This window comes from Crinia signifera, chromosome 1, assembly GCF_055691185.1.
Source record: "Crinia signifera chromosome 1, ASM5569118v1, whole genome shotgun sequence".
Classification (NCBI taxonomy): domain Eukaryota; kingdom Metazoa; phylum Chordata; class Amphibia; order Anura; family Myobatrachidae; genus Crinia; species Crinia signifera.
In genome coordinates, this window is record NC_139217.1 from 111,241,309 (window position 1) to 111,257,452 (window position 16,144).

A 16,144-nucleotide genomic window follows, 5' to 3' on the forward strand; every position below is an offset into this window, starting at 1 on the left:
CTCCATTTATGTGGCCAAATAATGACTGTGTAGCAATATAGAAAAATAGAGATAAATCTCAGAGCGCGCAAGATGATACAAATATAAAGTACATTTTATTTAAATTAAAATTAATAATATTGCCAAACATGGAGGATTCCCTCCAAAAATACGCTGCAAAAATTTAATTGACTTTATATTATCTTGCGCTCTCTACGGTGAGTTATTGTCTGCTGTATTTTAGCCAGGGCTAACACTCTCTCCCATTCTCTCTACAGTACTGTATATCACACACACACTCTTTCCCATTTCCTCCTATTCTTTCTCACCTCTATTTTCTCACACACAGTGGGGGAGGAGGGGCATCTGCTTATATCCCATTTTGCAGTAAGTCAGGGAAATCAATTAACCACAGTAGATTACCACAGGCTAGTTGATCCTCCTGTTGTATCTAAATTCAGGAGTCTAACGTTACACAGGTAATTGAATTGTCCCCTAAGTGGTCATGATGGTTTAAAAAAAGCACCTTTAATTAAGAAAAAAAAAGCTACATTGTGCCCCCGGAAGCACAACCAGCTCCAGGTTCCATTAACGAAGCCTAGCGGTGGCAGCAATTACCCTACATAAAACAAACTGGAATATCCAGGGGAGGAGCAGACAAAGAGCAGCTTCGGCTTACTTTGCCTAAATAATGGGATCGGTTCTTCTAAGGATCGAACCCTAAAACTGATCTCTTTTCTACATGGACAATGGACAATTAGATGTATGTCATGTCATACTCTTTTAATATTGTATCTATTAGGAACTAGCCAACAAAAACCAAATGAACATACCACAAAACGACTGTGGTGATGAAGACAGTCACACTATGCAGCACATCCACATAGTCTATACAACACTGTCTCACTAGATAACCCTGTACATCAGGGCAATGCCCTTCTGCAGCAATATACCATATGTGAACAACATCACGAGAGAGCACAGAGACCTTTATGTATCGCCATACAGAAATACTGACGGGGAATATTACATAAACCCCAAATCAATACTCATTTTGCTCCCTCGTTTGCACTGCTGCAATCTCCTGAGGCTATTTTGGAATTGCAATTATTACCATGACAAATAATTATTTGCTACACTTAGAAAATTCATCTGAAGAAAATCCATTAACCTCCCAGTCACGGTTCACTAGTGTTTTATATTCTGAGCGTTTTATGAGAAAAATTCTATAGTAAGAGACAAATTAAAGCCATTAATCTTTAACCCTTCTATAACCCGAGAAAGTGATTCTCTCGATGTCTTTATTAAATTAGATCCATCTATTCAGATTATCCAATTTTTGAATGCATCCCTCGTAGGTCACAGTTTCCACCCTCTGCAAGATGAACCAAATGTTTTGGTGTGCCATTTATATCAAAACAAATCTAAAGGGAAAATAAAGAAATAAGATATTTTGTTTTGGAGATTACATTCTAGTAATATTGTAGAAAAGAGATTTGTTCAGTGACTGACATTTCCACCACCGGTAATCTATTCAGGTGTATGACTTGTATACTGTACATTCAACACAAAGAAACTGTGCTCATTCTGGTTCTAAACAGATGCATGGATTGGATACTATTTAAATGACTGCCCATATGGGTACATGAAGAGAATATGAAATCCTTGGCAGCTCCAAACAAAATCATTTAAAGTAATGAATAATTGTTGGACTTTATATGGGTGGAGTCACCACCTGGTAGATACACAATAGGAGAACCAATGTTTGAAATTAATATTTTGTACTTACACACTATACGATACTGTCCTTCCTCACAGTAAAGAGGGCATCTGACATCTTACCTCATCCCCCAAAGTCTACGGTGGCCTCCGTGATCCTCTCTGGTCCCAGGGGTACATTGCGTGAGTGTGCTGCCGCACAATGCACCCCTGGGACCGGAGATGCCTCTGAAGATGATCCTGAAGGCCGCCGTGGATGCTGGGGGACACTGTTGCTGTCGGGGGACCATCGAGGCACCACCAGGGGACCAGGTAAGTATGCAAAAAAAAAAAAAATCCCTTATCCAAAATCATACTTGCTGACTTCTTCAAACTCCTCTCTGGGAGTAGCCCGGAGAGGAGTGAGAGTGGGGCGGGAAGAGGCTACGTTTTGGGGGCGGAGCGAGGCTGACGTCACTAAGCCCCGCCCCTATGTTGGGCAGCTGCAACAATTTGCGGGTCCGTGGAAGATGGGAGGGGCTAAAATTACACAAATCGCGTCATTTTAGCTCCGCCTCCTCCCCGCGAAATTCGGGGGTTTATACCGCAGGGAAGGGGGGAACCGTGGCTGTGGGCAAAATGCAGGAGACTTGCCCCCCTTCCCGGCCATACCGGGAGGGTAGGGAAGTATGTCCAAAATGCTCATGGTCCCGAGCATTTTGGATAAGGGATACTCAACCTGTAATACACACATACCAGATGAGTGCATTAGTATGCTCTGTAGTGTAGTAAAGCACGGTTAAGTAGATAAATACAGAATTAAAAAGGTATAGTATTCTGCTAAGCCTATGAACTGTACACAGAAAAGACACAGGTTCTCATTCCATACTAAACTGGATAAAATCTATCTGTGGAAAAAGTGAAATCTGAAGAAAACTGCATTATGCTGAATGTGTACTTGTTTCCCAGCTCAGCTCTGCCAAAAGGCACACACATACTGGAAGATTGACCTTTTCATGTCAGGAAATATATTATATGTAAAGCTGATGAGTCAGAAAATCTTTATGCAGACTGTCTAACATCAAGTGAGGAGGGGTAGAGAGGAGGCATAGATAAGGGTAAATATGATCAGAGACATCCTTGTAGAGGGAGCTGGAAATATCTAACAGCAAGATAAGAAATATGGCATGGATTATAGAGGACGAGGACTACAAAAAGGTGAGTGCAGACGTTTATGGGAAGTAAATAGAAGTAAATGCTGAAGGGTAAAGCAGATACATGCCTCTTCACATTACAAATGGCTGAAGAGGGAAACTTTAAAACGTAATCTTTCTTGTATTACAGGCACTTCTGCAAACATTCAGAAACAATTACAATAGATCACATCTTCGTGTACACAGAACGCACACCACAAAGCATGGAAAGATAAATGCCACTGTAAATGCAATGCACTCAGAGGCCTATAGAGGAGTCTGTCCATAAATATCTATACTTATATTTAAAATAGGAATGTCTTGGAAGAAAAGATGATGAGCAGGGCTTTCTCCCTGTTCTATCCTGTACATAATAATGCGAGTATATACATATATACACAGCCTGTATTTTTGTATCTTGGTGTTCATTTCCCCTTGTACTGAACTGCAGAACCCTTGCTGAGACTTAAAAATAAGTGTGTGGGATTTTGGACCAAAAAGCAGTGTACTGTAGGTTCTCCATTGAAAGTATACTTGGCAATCCCAGAAGGGAGGTTCAGTGGGCAATTGCTGAGGGTGTTATAATGAAATTCGTGTCACAGAGCCTGATTACCAAAATTGTGTCATCATCTAGCCTCTACTTAGGAGTCTCCCAGACATTCTGGGTCTCTACTCTAGGTAAATTATGGTCAGATAAATTATATAGTGCTTTTCTCCAATAAGATGGCATGCAGTATGGACAATTTCAAGTAAAAGGGCCAAAAGTATCAAGCTTCAAAAGGCGATAAAGTGAAGAGTGATTGGCTGATTGTTTATTACTCTCCATTTTAGCACCTTTGGCAGCTTGATACATCTGGCCCAAAGATTCTACTGAACTCCCTGCAGGTGATAGGCCCAGCAAGAACTCACATCTACACAGCAACGAACATAGCTGGTCAACAGCCCAAGTACAGGATTACCCAATTATAGGAACACAATTACCCTGACTGCTATCATTTATGTAATAAGCAGAAAGATAACCCAAGAGACCATCCCAAGCACATTGTGTTTCCACAGATAATCCAATGTGGCTGTATGGTCACTATTAGTTACTAATGTGTGTGGTAAATTAACATAATGAAAATAGGTTGCCCATAGCAACAAATAAGATTCTGACTATAATTTCTCCAATGCATCCTAGAAAATGACAGACAGAATCTGACTGGTTGCTATGGGCAACCTTATTTCACTTTTAGAAGCTTAAACAAATTTACCCCAATATGTATGGCAATCAATGGGCTCAACAACTAAAAACGGGTCCAATATTTTACAGATTAGTCACCTGGAAGGCTGTCCTTTCCTCCCATGGCCCCTTTTTTATATAAATAATTGCATAAGCCTTAAGCTGGCCATACATCAGAAAGATATTGTACCCAATCATACAATCTCAATTGATTGTAAGATGGATTGTATGCAGATTGTGTGCACATCTTGTGTACATAATCATACAATCAATCATAAGATGAATTGTATGACTGATTGTATGATGGATTGTATGCAGATTGTGTGCACATCTTGTGTACAAAATCATGCAGCAGATGGATTGTATGACTGATTGTATGATGGATTGTGTGTAGATTGTGTGTCCAAAAACCAAAAGGACTGCTGGGGATTTCAAGGGAAATTGTACACAATCATGAGTGCAATCGATCTTAAGATCGATCTTTCTGATATATGGCCAGCTTTACAGTTCTAGGTGGAACTGTAACAAAGTGTAGGCTTTAGATAACTGACATTGTACATCCGTGTATTTCATTTATTGTATACTTCACAAGTGTATTACAGGGTGTAGCAAAGCTAAGGAAATCTGATGGCTTAAATCCAGTCAATCCTAGATGAAAGCTTAACTTAATGGCAGTTGCCTACACTATGTGACAGCACTTTCCTTGGCAGAAGCTTCCTTCTGGATATTATAAGCCGCCACAAACAGTGCAAGACAGTGATACATAGAGGGCCATACACACACAGCGACGGGGGTGGGGGGGGGGGGTTATGTGCTGAGTGATCTGTGTAGGACAGTGTTCAGGTGGCAGAACACTGGCGATGATTTTGACTGAATGCAGTCAAAATCCAGTCAGGTGATAGCAACACGCGGGATCATTTAGAAAAAGCCCTCATATCGCCCCGTGTGTATGGCCCCTTTACAGATCTTTGTTATGTAAAAGGTTATTTTACATACAAAACCCAAGGTACACTTTACTGTAGGAACAGTATGCGTTTACCATGACTTTCCATCAAATATAAATGATAGACAGGACAATATTGCTTTTCCCTGCATACATATTGCAATAAAAATGAGATACCGGGACGTGAATTGCACTGAAAGCATCAGCAATGGGGAAATACCAAATAGCCCTTTATACCATCTAGAACGCCAACGCTGCCTTTTGCTGCTATTATTTCCTGAAACACAAACAAAGAAATCACTTGTATCCAGTAGATTATGGCATGTAAGCAGCTACTGTGCCCTTTCCAATCTCCAGACAAAGCAAATAATTGGATCCCAAGGGGTGCGGGAGCTAGTGTCTTTGCCTCAGGTAACAGCTCTGTTTTAGGAGTGGATTTCTTTCCATCCAAGTTATTAATTCTGACATCTAAACATTGCATGGTAGATGTGCTTTGACGTGCTTTTGGCTGGGGCTCTGGTGGGCAACGCAGCATTTAAAACAAAAACAGGTGTATAACATTGATTAGGCTCTGAGTATCCCCAGGCAGTCTGGAGGTCTCAGGCTAGTTTTCATGAGCAGGCTACAAGAAAGTAAATTAGAATTCTGTCCTGTGTCTGATGATTGTAAATTGTTACTTTTGTCGACATCCTGTGGGCTTGGGCTTACCATGACACATGAAACACAACCTGTTTAACTCCCCTCATTCACTCAATGGCAGTCAGACTTGACCTTAGGTTTCCTTGGTTTCACCTCTGGCACCCTCCCCCCTTCCTATTACTTGAAAAGCAAGCAGTGAAAACATCAGTCTGCCACAGCCATGGGCGGGTACTACACATTTGGGGGGGAGCTGGACTTTAATCACACGGTTGCCACTTGCCTGCCAGCATGATAAAGTGCAGAAGCAGATGGGGAAAAGGGGCTGTGGATTGTTTAACACTAAAATCCAACAGGGACTGCTTTGGTATTGAACAACAAGAAAACATGTGGCGGAGGTACACATGTGTTTGCCTGGACTTCCCCAGCCTGAGGCAACAAAGCCTAGCTCCCAGCACACACTGAAACACTACAGAAACTGTTCCAGCCGGCTAGGGATTTCAAGATATTTTACAGATTTATTAGCCTGGCTGACAACATAATCACAACTGAAAGTGACAGATTATGAACATTATTATTGCAAAAGAGAACTAAGAACAACAACAGAAAATAGAGCTGGTAGATTGTGTGCGAGTCATGACGATGCCAGAGTCTCTTCTTGCCAGTGATAGTAAATAATACGCTCTAGATGGGAGCGGTCTCGCCAGTCTAACCTGTAGAGAGATGGGCCTGAGAATAAATCACAGCTGAGGCTTGTGAGGATAAACCATGCTCTTTGGATCAGTAAAACTTCCCAGGCTTGGACATATGGTGCAATTATTTTATCGTTTCTTGCCCATTAAACACGCAACCCAAGTAATAAGGACATTACGGACAATGACCTTCAGACTTGTGCTTTTGTGTGTACTACATATTTATTTATTAATTAACAGTTTCTTATAGCGCATACATATTCCGCAGCGCTTTACAGAGAATATTTGAACATTCACATCAGTCCCTGCCCCAGTGGAGCTTACACTCTATGGGGCAGATGTATTAAGCCTGGTAAAGATATAAACTGGAGATAAAGTGGAGAAAAAGTGGAAGGAGATAATGCACCAGCCAATCAGATGTGTTTGAAATATGACAGTTGGGAGTTGATTGGCTGGTGTGTTATCTCCTTCCACTTTTTCTCCACTTTATCTCCAGTTTATCTCTTCGCCAGGCTTGATACATCTGCCCCAATATTCCCTACCACATCGTCGTCCCGTTCGCACCTAGCAGTGCGGGCAGGGGGCAACGTTCCGTTGGGATCGTTTTTAGTGCTGTTATGAAATATACCACTGAACTTTTTATGGTCTGATTCAACCACCACTGTAGTGTGGAACCAAAGACATTTTAATAAATTTATATGAATTTTGGACTTTACTTGCTTGTGTTTTGGAATTCTGACTAAAGGCTGTACAAATCTAATTATTGAAGGTCGCACAAAGGGGCGCCAACCCACAACTGCTATATATATATATATATATATATATATATATATATATATATATATATATATATATATATAGATAGGACAAGGGGGTCCCGGCTTTCGTCCTTGTAGGTGCAAATACTTGAGGTGCCTTTCAATTTTCAGAAGAAAAGATGTAGCAAAGGAAATGTAGATGGCACTCTCAAGGTTTTACAAATTCTGCGCGGCGGCAGCAATGATGAAATAAAAGAATCAACACAGGCTTGTGTGTCAACGTTTCGGGCAAAGCCCTTTATCAAGACATAAAAAATAGCAAACAGTGTACTCACATTTATAGCAGACAGTGGGGGCAGGAACACCTCGTGCAGAAATCACCAGCACGACCAGGGCGGGTGAGGAGTGATGTCATCTGGCGCACTCAAACGGGGAAAGCGGGGTCACCGGGGGCGTGCCACAAAAACCCAAAGGGTGGTTGCTAAGCGACCATGAACGCTGCATGGCGCTCGCATTAAAAGATGTGTAGACATCGGCTTAAAGCCGAGTGCAGGGAGATGGGCGCACCACAGCCGCTTCCCCCGTGCGCCCGTCTCCCTGCACTCGGCTTTAAGCCGATGTCTACACATCTTTTAATGCGAGCGCCATGCAGCGTTCATGGTCGCTTAGCAACCACCCTTTGGGTTTTTGTGGCACGCCCCCGGTGACCCCGCTTTCCCCATATGAGTGCGCCAGATGACGTCACTCCTCACCTGCCCGGGTCGTGCTGGTGATTTCTGCACGAGGTGTTCCTGCCCCCACTGTCTGCTATAAATGTGAGTACACTGTTTGCTATTTTTTATGTCTTGATAAAGGGCTTTGGCCGAAACGTTGACACACAAGCCTGTGTTGATTCTTTTATTTCATCATTGCTGCCGCCGCGCAGAATTTGTACAACCTTGAGAGTGCCATCTACATTTCCTTTGCTATATATATATATATATATATATATATATATATATATATATATATATATATATATAATGATGTCTTACATTTAATTTGTGTGGTTTTAGATAAGCATATTTAATTGCTTTTAAAATAAGCAGTTTATCTATTATAACTCTGCTTTCCCTGGTGGTCTAGGGTGAAAGCACTCAGCAAGTGTTTATTACCGCCGGCCCTGCTACGAATGGATGTTAATGCAAAACATCCATTCACATGCGTGCGGGGAAACTTGGAATGCGAGGGGTGGACGGACATGCAGGCAGCATTTGTTGACTCGCAAAGCTGCACATTTCCCAGCTTTGCTAATCAACCAGAATAAGGTATGCAAGGCACGCAGCCATTGGTGTGCCTATTCTCATCAATCACATCAGTGAGGAGTTCACAAATAGGAGACAAAAAGTGCATAATAAAATTATTCATCAGCATGCAAGAATACACCGAATTGGAACTACATATAGCTGAGGGCATCTATGAAAGAGCTGGGTGACATTTGAACACCGCAGATATAGAATGACTTGCATAATAGACTTGCTTTGTAGAAATGCACAGTGGTTTGGTGAATTCTTTATGGGGTAGGACAACTATAGTGTTACAATCATATAAAAGGGGCTTCAGCGTAAGGATAATACTGTACGTTTTAGTATTATATAGCTAAAGTAGAACATCTGGTTAGCACAGTATGGTATGGAATACTACAGATGTGGACATTGTTATTTTTGTATTTAAGCCTTGGTATTTGCAATTTTCAATCTTAAATATGATCTCATAATTAAAAAAAAAAAAAACTCTTTAATGAGAATTTATGCCAGAGCTTAATTGGCCAAAGAAATATACTTTCTGGGTTTCAAATGAGCATTTGCCCAAAAATGCCTAAAATCTCTTGGGAGCAGCAATTAAACTCCTGGCCCCAATAAACTCTTTGCATGAAATTAATTGACAAACTCATAAAAGGCACATTGATACATTGATTGTGAAATTGGGTGATTGTGGAGATCATCACAGTCACCGTGTTTACAGATTGTGTGTGTGTAGCTATTCACAATGCAAACAATTAGTTACAAAATTAGGAATCTTCTATGAAATAAATCTCAGAATTGTATAAGGGATCTACAGCCTAAGGCAGCTGTTGCAAACAAATTACCATTATACACAGTACTAAGCCTTGGAAAGAGATTTATTAACAGTTATTTATTACACATTGACATTCTAGGGTTAATTATTTGAGAGCCAATTAACCTACCAGCATATTTTTGGATTGTGGGAGGAAACCGGAGTACCCGGAGGAAACCCGCGCAAGTATGGAGAGAATACACAAACTACGCACAGTTAGGGCTGTAGTGTGAATCGTACCCATGACCTCAGTGCTGTGAGGCAGTAATGCTAACCATTACTCCATCCGTACTGCCCCAAAAGAGATAAAGTGGTTGGACACAACGTGCCCACAAATAAGCTCCTAACGGTCACGTTACTGAACGAGTTTGGAAAAATGACGTTGAGAGCAGATTGGCTTTCTTCGTATATAGATGCCAATATCTTAAAATAACTTAACTGTTGCAAAGATACTAGAGAACTTTAACCTCAAATAATTTTAAGTGCAACTACTACAGAAAAGCACATTATATACCACCCCGAAAGTTTATATCAAAATATTAGCAAAAGGAGTGGTCTCAGTTAGCTCTTTGGGGGAGCCCTAATTAATGGGCGCCCATCAGAGGAAATTAATTATCTCTCTGATCAGACGCTCATAGCTTTATAAGCATCCAAATAGACCGCTTACCTAGAATAGTGGCTAATCTCGTCTAAAGTCCTGGTTAGTGAGCCTTAACCACATCTCATCAGGAGGCAGCAAGAAATAAATACTGCCCCTGTGGCCATTGGCCATTTAAACGGAGCAAAAACTTTATTGCTCTGTTTTGTGCTCCCTAGCTGTAGACACAGGGAAAACCTATTTAATTGCCCCTTTACAGGATGTGATATCTAGTACCTGCCACTGTTGTAATGTGAGAGGATTATAATACAAGAATAATAGGAGAGCCGCCTACTTTACATTTAGTTGTTACAAAGCGCAGTCAATAAAGTTAGCATATTCTTATGCATTAAAAGTTAAACAATTTCAAATTCCAAAAGAAAAAAAAGAACATCTATGGATCAAGTGCTGTTTACAACTACTGTATATAGGGAAGTTTAAAAAACATTTAGCATCAGCATATGCCACTGTATTACTTAGGAACATAGTGTACATACTGTACAGTAGGGCAGATACATTGTCTCTTACATAGTGTGACTAGTGAAGTCATCAGTTGGCTACTTTATCAGAAAAGCCATATGGTAAATGTATTTTATGAATTTCTGTTTAATTCACAGAGCGCTCTTACCCGTGTATTATCATCAATTTCCATTGTGGCTTGAAGTTTTCCATTCACACCGAATACACAGAAAAGGCCCCGTTCATAGTATATAACACAGTGCCCCTCCCTCGAAGCCTGGATAAGTTTTGGTCTAAGACAGTTTCCAGGAGCCTCAAGTGTTCTAAGAAGATCTCCATTCATAGAATGTATCAGACATGGACCTTCTGAAGAAAAAAAAAAAAGGACAGAAAATTTGTGATACATTTCCTACATTGTTGTGATCACATTCCCATCACACCCCCAGTTGTCCCATCCCCATCACACCCCCAGTTATCACATAACCATAATACAACCCATGATGATATATCCATCATACACCTAGTCATCACATCCCCGTTATATTTTATTTATTTACAGTTTCTTATATAGCGCAGCAGATTCCGTTACAATGGTGACCGTGATAAAACCAACTGGGTAACGACAGACTTGGAGGTTAGAGGGCCCTGCTGCAAGCTTACAATCTATAGGGATATAGGAGGGAAACACAAGGACAGGCACAGCAGTCCCACCAAGTTACAAGTCCAGAAGGGAAGCTATATAATGCCTAAGTGCCTCAGAGGGTTATGCGTGTAGAACTTAAATATGATAGGCTTGCCTGGAGAGGTGAGTTTTCAGGGAACGCTTGAAAGTTTGGAGGCTAGTGGAGAGTCTTATTGTGAGTGGAAGGGATAGGATGGGAGCAGCCCTATGAAAGTCCTGTAATAGTGAATGGGAGCTAGTGATCCATGCAGAAGAGAGAGACGCAGATCTTGTGCAGAGCGGAGTGGTCGAGATGGGAGATATTTTGAGATAAGTAGAGAGATATATGCTGGTGCAGTATGGTTAATAGCTTTATATGCGAGTAGAAGTGTGTTATATTGAATACGGTAAAATAGAAGCAACCAATGAAGGGACAGGCAGAGCGGATCAACAGACGATGAGCCTAGGAGCAGCATTTAAAATGGATTGCAGTGACGACAGTCTGTTCTTGGGAAGACCAGTTAGGAGACCATTGCAATAATCAATGCGGGATATAATGAGTGCATGGATAAGAGATTTGGTAGTGTCTTGTGTGAGATAGGGTTGTATTTTGGATATGTTTTTTAGTTGCATGTAACATGATTTGGATACATATTGAATGTGGTGAAAAAAGGACAGTTCAGAGTCGAGGATGACCCCTAAGGAACGAGCTATACCAGTCATCACATACTCATCATACACCCGTGATCACATACTCATCATACACCCGTGATCACATACCCATCAGAAACCCAGTCATCCCATCCCCATCACACACCCAATCCTCACATACCCATCATACACCCCATCACACAACCAGTCATCACATCCCCATCACGCACCCAGTCATCACATGCCCATCACGCACCCAGTCTTCACGCACCCAGTCTTCACACACCCAGTTATCACATACCCATCATACACCCAGTGACAGATTAAGGTCTAAATGGGCCTGGAGCTGAAAATTATCAAGGACCTATTATGTGCAATAATAGGGGTTGTGGCCAGCACCTAATAATGTGGGGGCGTGGCCAGTGTTCTGGTTGGGTGTGTCTATTTGTGTAAATGCTTTCAACTAATTATATAAATATATATATGTATATATATATATATATATATATATATATATATATATATATATATACACACACACACACACACACATATATATATATATATACACACATATATATATATATATATATATTATATAGTGGACTCCGCACTCACGACCTTCCGTGTTCCTATATTGGGGTGCTCCCCTAAGGTGACACAATGTGTCCCACTCATACAGCAGTGTAGGGTACAATACTCCAATGAGGGCACTCACCACAATCTCAAAATGACTTGTTTTAATACGGGTACATTACCACTTTATACAGCATGTAGTCTACGTTTCGGCCACCAGGTGGCTTTTCTCAAGACAAGACATCAGTAGGCATCCACACAGCTCCAGAGTCAGAATGTACTGACCCTGTCTCCAGTCTCCTCTTAAATAGTACTCACTAATGGGCTAAAGCAAGGCAGCTGCAGCACTAGTGTATTTGGTGCTCAGATGGTACACTCTAGGTGCACCATGTGACAAAGAGTGGCTTCCTGATAGGTTTGTAAAAAATGGCTGTGCGTTCCACCGGAACACCATATGCGTTCCAGCGGCTGAAACGTAGACTACATGCTGTATAAAGTGGTAAAGTACCCTTATTAAAACAAGTCCTTTTGAGACTGTGGCGAGTGCCCTCATTGGAGTATTGTACCCTACACTGCTGTGTATATATATATATATATATATATATATATATATATATATATATATATATGTGTGTGTTTGTGTGCTGGAAAAGGCAGGGGCTGGCATAGGAAAAATGCAAGGAGATATATTGACGGGTACCCTCCAAAAGGTGCACCCACAGGCCGCCGATGTCTTAAGATACTTGATACTGAAAGCCAAAACTTGGTAGACAACATTTCAGCACCTTGTATGTGGTCACCTAAGTTTACCACACCATATACCCCTTCTACAAATCATGCAACACAATAGTAACCCCCTTATACTGTACTTGCCTCTTACACATTATGCCACATGGAATGAGCCAAAATTCACACTATGGCACATGGATTGAGTCAAAATTCACTTTATGCCACACAGATTAAGGCAAAATATGCTTCATAAACAGGGGCATCGCACATTAAACCATAATGCCCATTACATGTTAAGCCACACACAACAATGTTCATTATGTATTATGCCAAACACCATAATGCCTATTAAAAAATTTGCTACATAAGTGCTGCTTACCTAAATGCTCATTGCCAGGGGTTCCATGCTCATTGCCATGTGGGATTACATGCTCATTGCCAAGGGGGAATACATGCTCGCAGTAACTGGTGGACAGCCATCGCTGGGCAGAAATGATAGCCATTGACAGCCAGGCAGAGAGCAGGGGGCTGCCCGACTGTAATCAGAGCACTGCAGGTCGGTCCCGGCTATTTGAAATAATACCCCTTTCACACCAGAAAATGCAGGGATTTACCCGTGAATAAGGTCCCAGGATCATGCAGGGACATACTCGGGCTGGCCCCTTTTACACCAGCCTAGTCCCTGCATTTAAAATAATACCCCTTTCACGCCAGAAAATGCAGGGATATACCCGAATATGGTCCCAGGATCTTGCAGGTACATTCTCGGGCTGGCCCCTTTTACACCAGCCTAGTCCCTGGTGTGGAGGGAGAGAAACACCCCCCCCCACACACACACACTTTAACCAACCAGCTATATCTTCGGAACCAACTGACCCATTTACATGAGACCAGTATCATATTGAAGAACTTTTGAGTACGCAAATGATTTTAGTCCAGTGAAACTGGGCCTTATGGTTCCAGAGAAATCTGCCCTCAAACAACATGAACTGCCATGAAATTACATTTAAGAAATGAAAAAAATCGGTTTATTGCGTGGGGCAGATGTATTAAGCCTGAACAAGAGATAAATGCAAGTGTGATAAGGAGAGATAAATGTCCAGCCAATCACCTGCCAACAGCCATGTTACAGGCTGTGTTTGAAAATAGTCAGTAAGGAGCTGATTGGCTGGACGTTTATTTCTCCTTATCACACTTGAATTTACCTCTTGTTAAGGCTTAATACATCTGCCCCAATGAACCCATATGGACCAGCCTGTATCAGATTGAAGGCCCAGCAATTTGGGTTCGACTGTGATCAACTTCAAGCTTCTGTGATGCTGGAGGGGGAAACTGGCAGCTGGTGGATCCAGGTGGGGGTCAGGATTAGTGGGTCCCATGTTATCCTAGGTGGAAAATGCTCCAGGTTTGCCTGGCGGTATCTCTGGTTCCCAGGGTGCTAGCGATGCACGGCTGGACTCGTTGGAAAGCCCTGGCCCTCAGCTACAAAATGAGTGAGCCTAGAGCTGTAGCTCCATCAGGCTAATTGTTAATCCGGCCCTGCATACACCCAGTTATCACATCCCATCACACACCCAGTTATCACAAAACCATCAGACTAACATCTAATAAAACAGAGTAATGAGCATGTAGATCATATAAAGCAAATAAAATCAGCATTATACACTATACAGATTAAAGGACGGAGGTAGAATAAAGTAGGTTAGCTTTACCTTTTGAACCACTTATCACCAAGCCCAGTTCTGCACAAACAGTAGTGCAGGTAATTTCACAGTCATGGCCAGTCAAAATTGCCCGAGGTGTAGCAAACTCACCTACAAATGGGAAAAAAAAGAAAAAGAACACGAATGACAAGTTGCTAATAAAAACCAGAATGTAGACTGAAAACCTGAAGGAGTGTTTCTTCTTGGCATTTTTCCTAGAAACTTTAATTCCACAAAGCCAGTGTGGCAAGTTCACAAAGATCAAGAATTAAGTTTACCCGTGACTGGTAGTCATATTAAATAACTCTGCCAATGGTATGGCCACCAGAGCCTCTTTAAGGTCATTACATGGTTGATGATGTACATTCTAAATGTGCAACTTAATAAGGACTCTTAGGATTTGGACTAGTATGGCAGCAGTAGCAGAAAATTATTCATAAAGAAAACACTTTAGACCTTTAAAACACATTGCTTTATTTACAGTTGCTGCCTGTTTAATGGTAAACAGAAATCGGTATGTCAGTAATACACTAATTGTGTACTAACCTCTTCGCACTTGGAATGCTCTACAAAAGAGTTACTGTTGAAGAACTAAATGTACCTTTAAGCATTTTTTTTAATGAATGTTCTTATAGGACAAGCTAGGTTGCTAAACCATGATCTATCAAAGTGTTGTATTTTGCTACTTCCATTCCAAAATTAACAAGACCCAAAAGGAGATGTGGTTTTAGGCCTTTCGAACAAATGCCCCCTACCGTCAACCCTCATCCACAAAAAAATTTGATATACAAAACAAACACAACAGGAGAGAGCACTAGACCTCTGATTAGACAAGGAAAGCGGAAATCCAAGTTTGGAAAGCAGCATTTATTTTGGGGAGCAGCTTAACTTGGTAAAATTGTAGCAAAATGTAACTAATTACAACATGATATAAAAGGACATAACTTTAAAGCACAGGCATCACCTAATCACATTCCCCAGAATCCCACCAGGACATAACTAAAAGCATCCCATTATCATGTGTAATGAGTGGTAGTAACAGGCGCAGAATTTTTTTCCTTTCTTATTGAAAATTTTTTCAAGGAATGAAAAACTACAATTATTTCTGTAAATCGTATTTGTTGTTTGAAAATGGCATAAGTAACTTTGTTAGTGAGAGAAGGTGGGAGGGGGGGGAACCCAATAATGAGAGAGGTAACAGTCGCCACAGACAGGCAGCTCAGGACTACAATAATGTCTTGCACATGGGCTTTTCTTTTCATGTAGAAAAACCTGGAAAGAGAGGGGAAGGGGGCCGTTTTGTGAAATTATACTGTCGGCATGTGAGTAGTTTGAACAAGATCAAGGAGTTCTTTATCTTGACCTTACTACAAATGTGAGAGTCTAATTGAGAAAGATATCTCTTATACATACAAAGAACACAGACCATAAGATAAAAAAAAAAGTTAGGGGATGGTCATTCATTGCCGGGACAGAAGACAACTTTTGAAATATTCATTGTACAACTAAA

General features: G+C 41.1%; 1 protein-coding gene across 3 annotated transcripts in view; it reads right to left on the minus strand.

Moving 5' to 3' along the window:
* LRBA (LPS responsive beige-like anchor protein) overlaps positions 1-16,144 on the minus strand; it is a 544,849-nt gene that overhangs the window by 4,044 nt on the left and 524,661 nt on the right. For all 3 annotated transcript variants that reach the window (XM_083171504.1, XM_083171512.1, XM_083171520.1), the window contains 2 exons: positions 14,644-14,745; positions 10,484-10,680 (listed from right to left, as the gene is read on the minus strand). In XM_083171504.1, the coding sequence (XP_083027630.1) occupies positions 10,484-10,680; positions 14,644-14,745 (299 nt within the window). The remainder of the gene's footprint in view (positions 1-10,483; positions 10,681-14,643; positions 14,746-16,144) is intronic.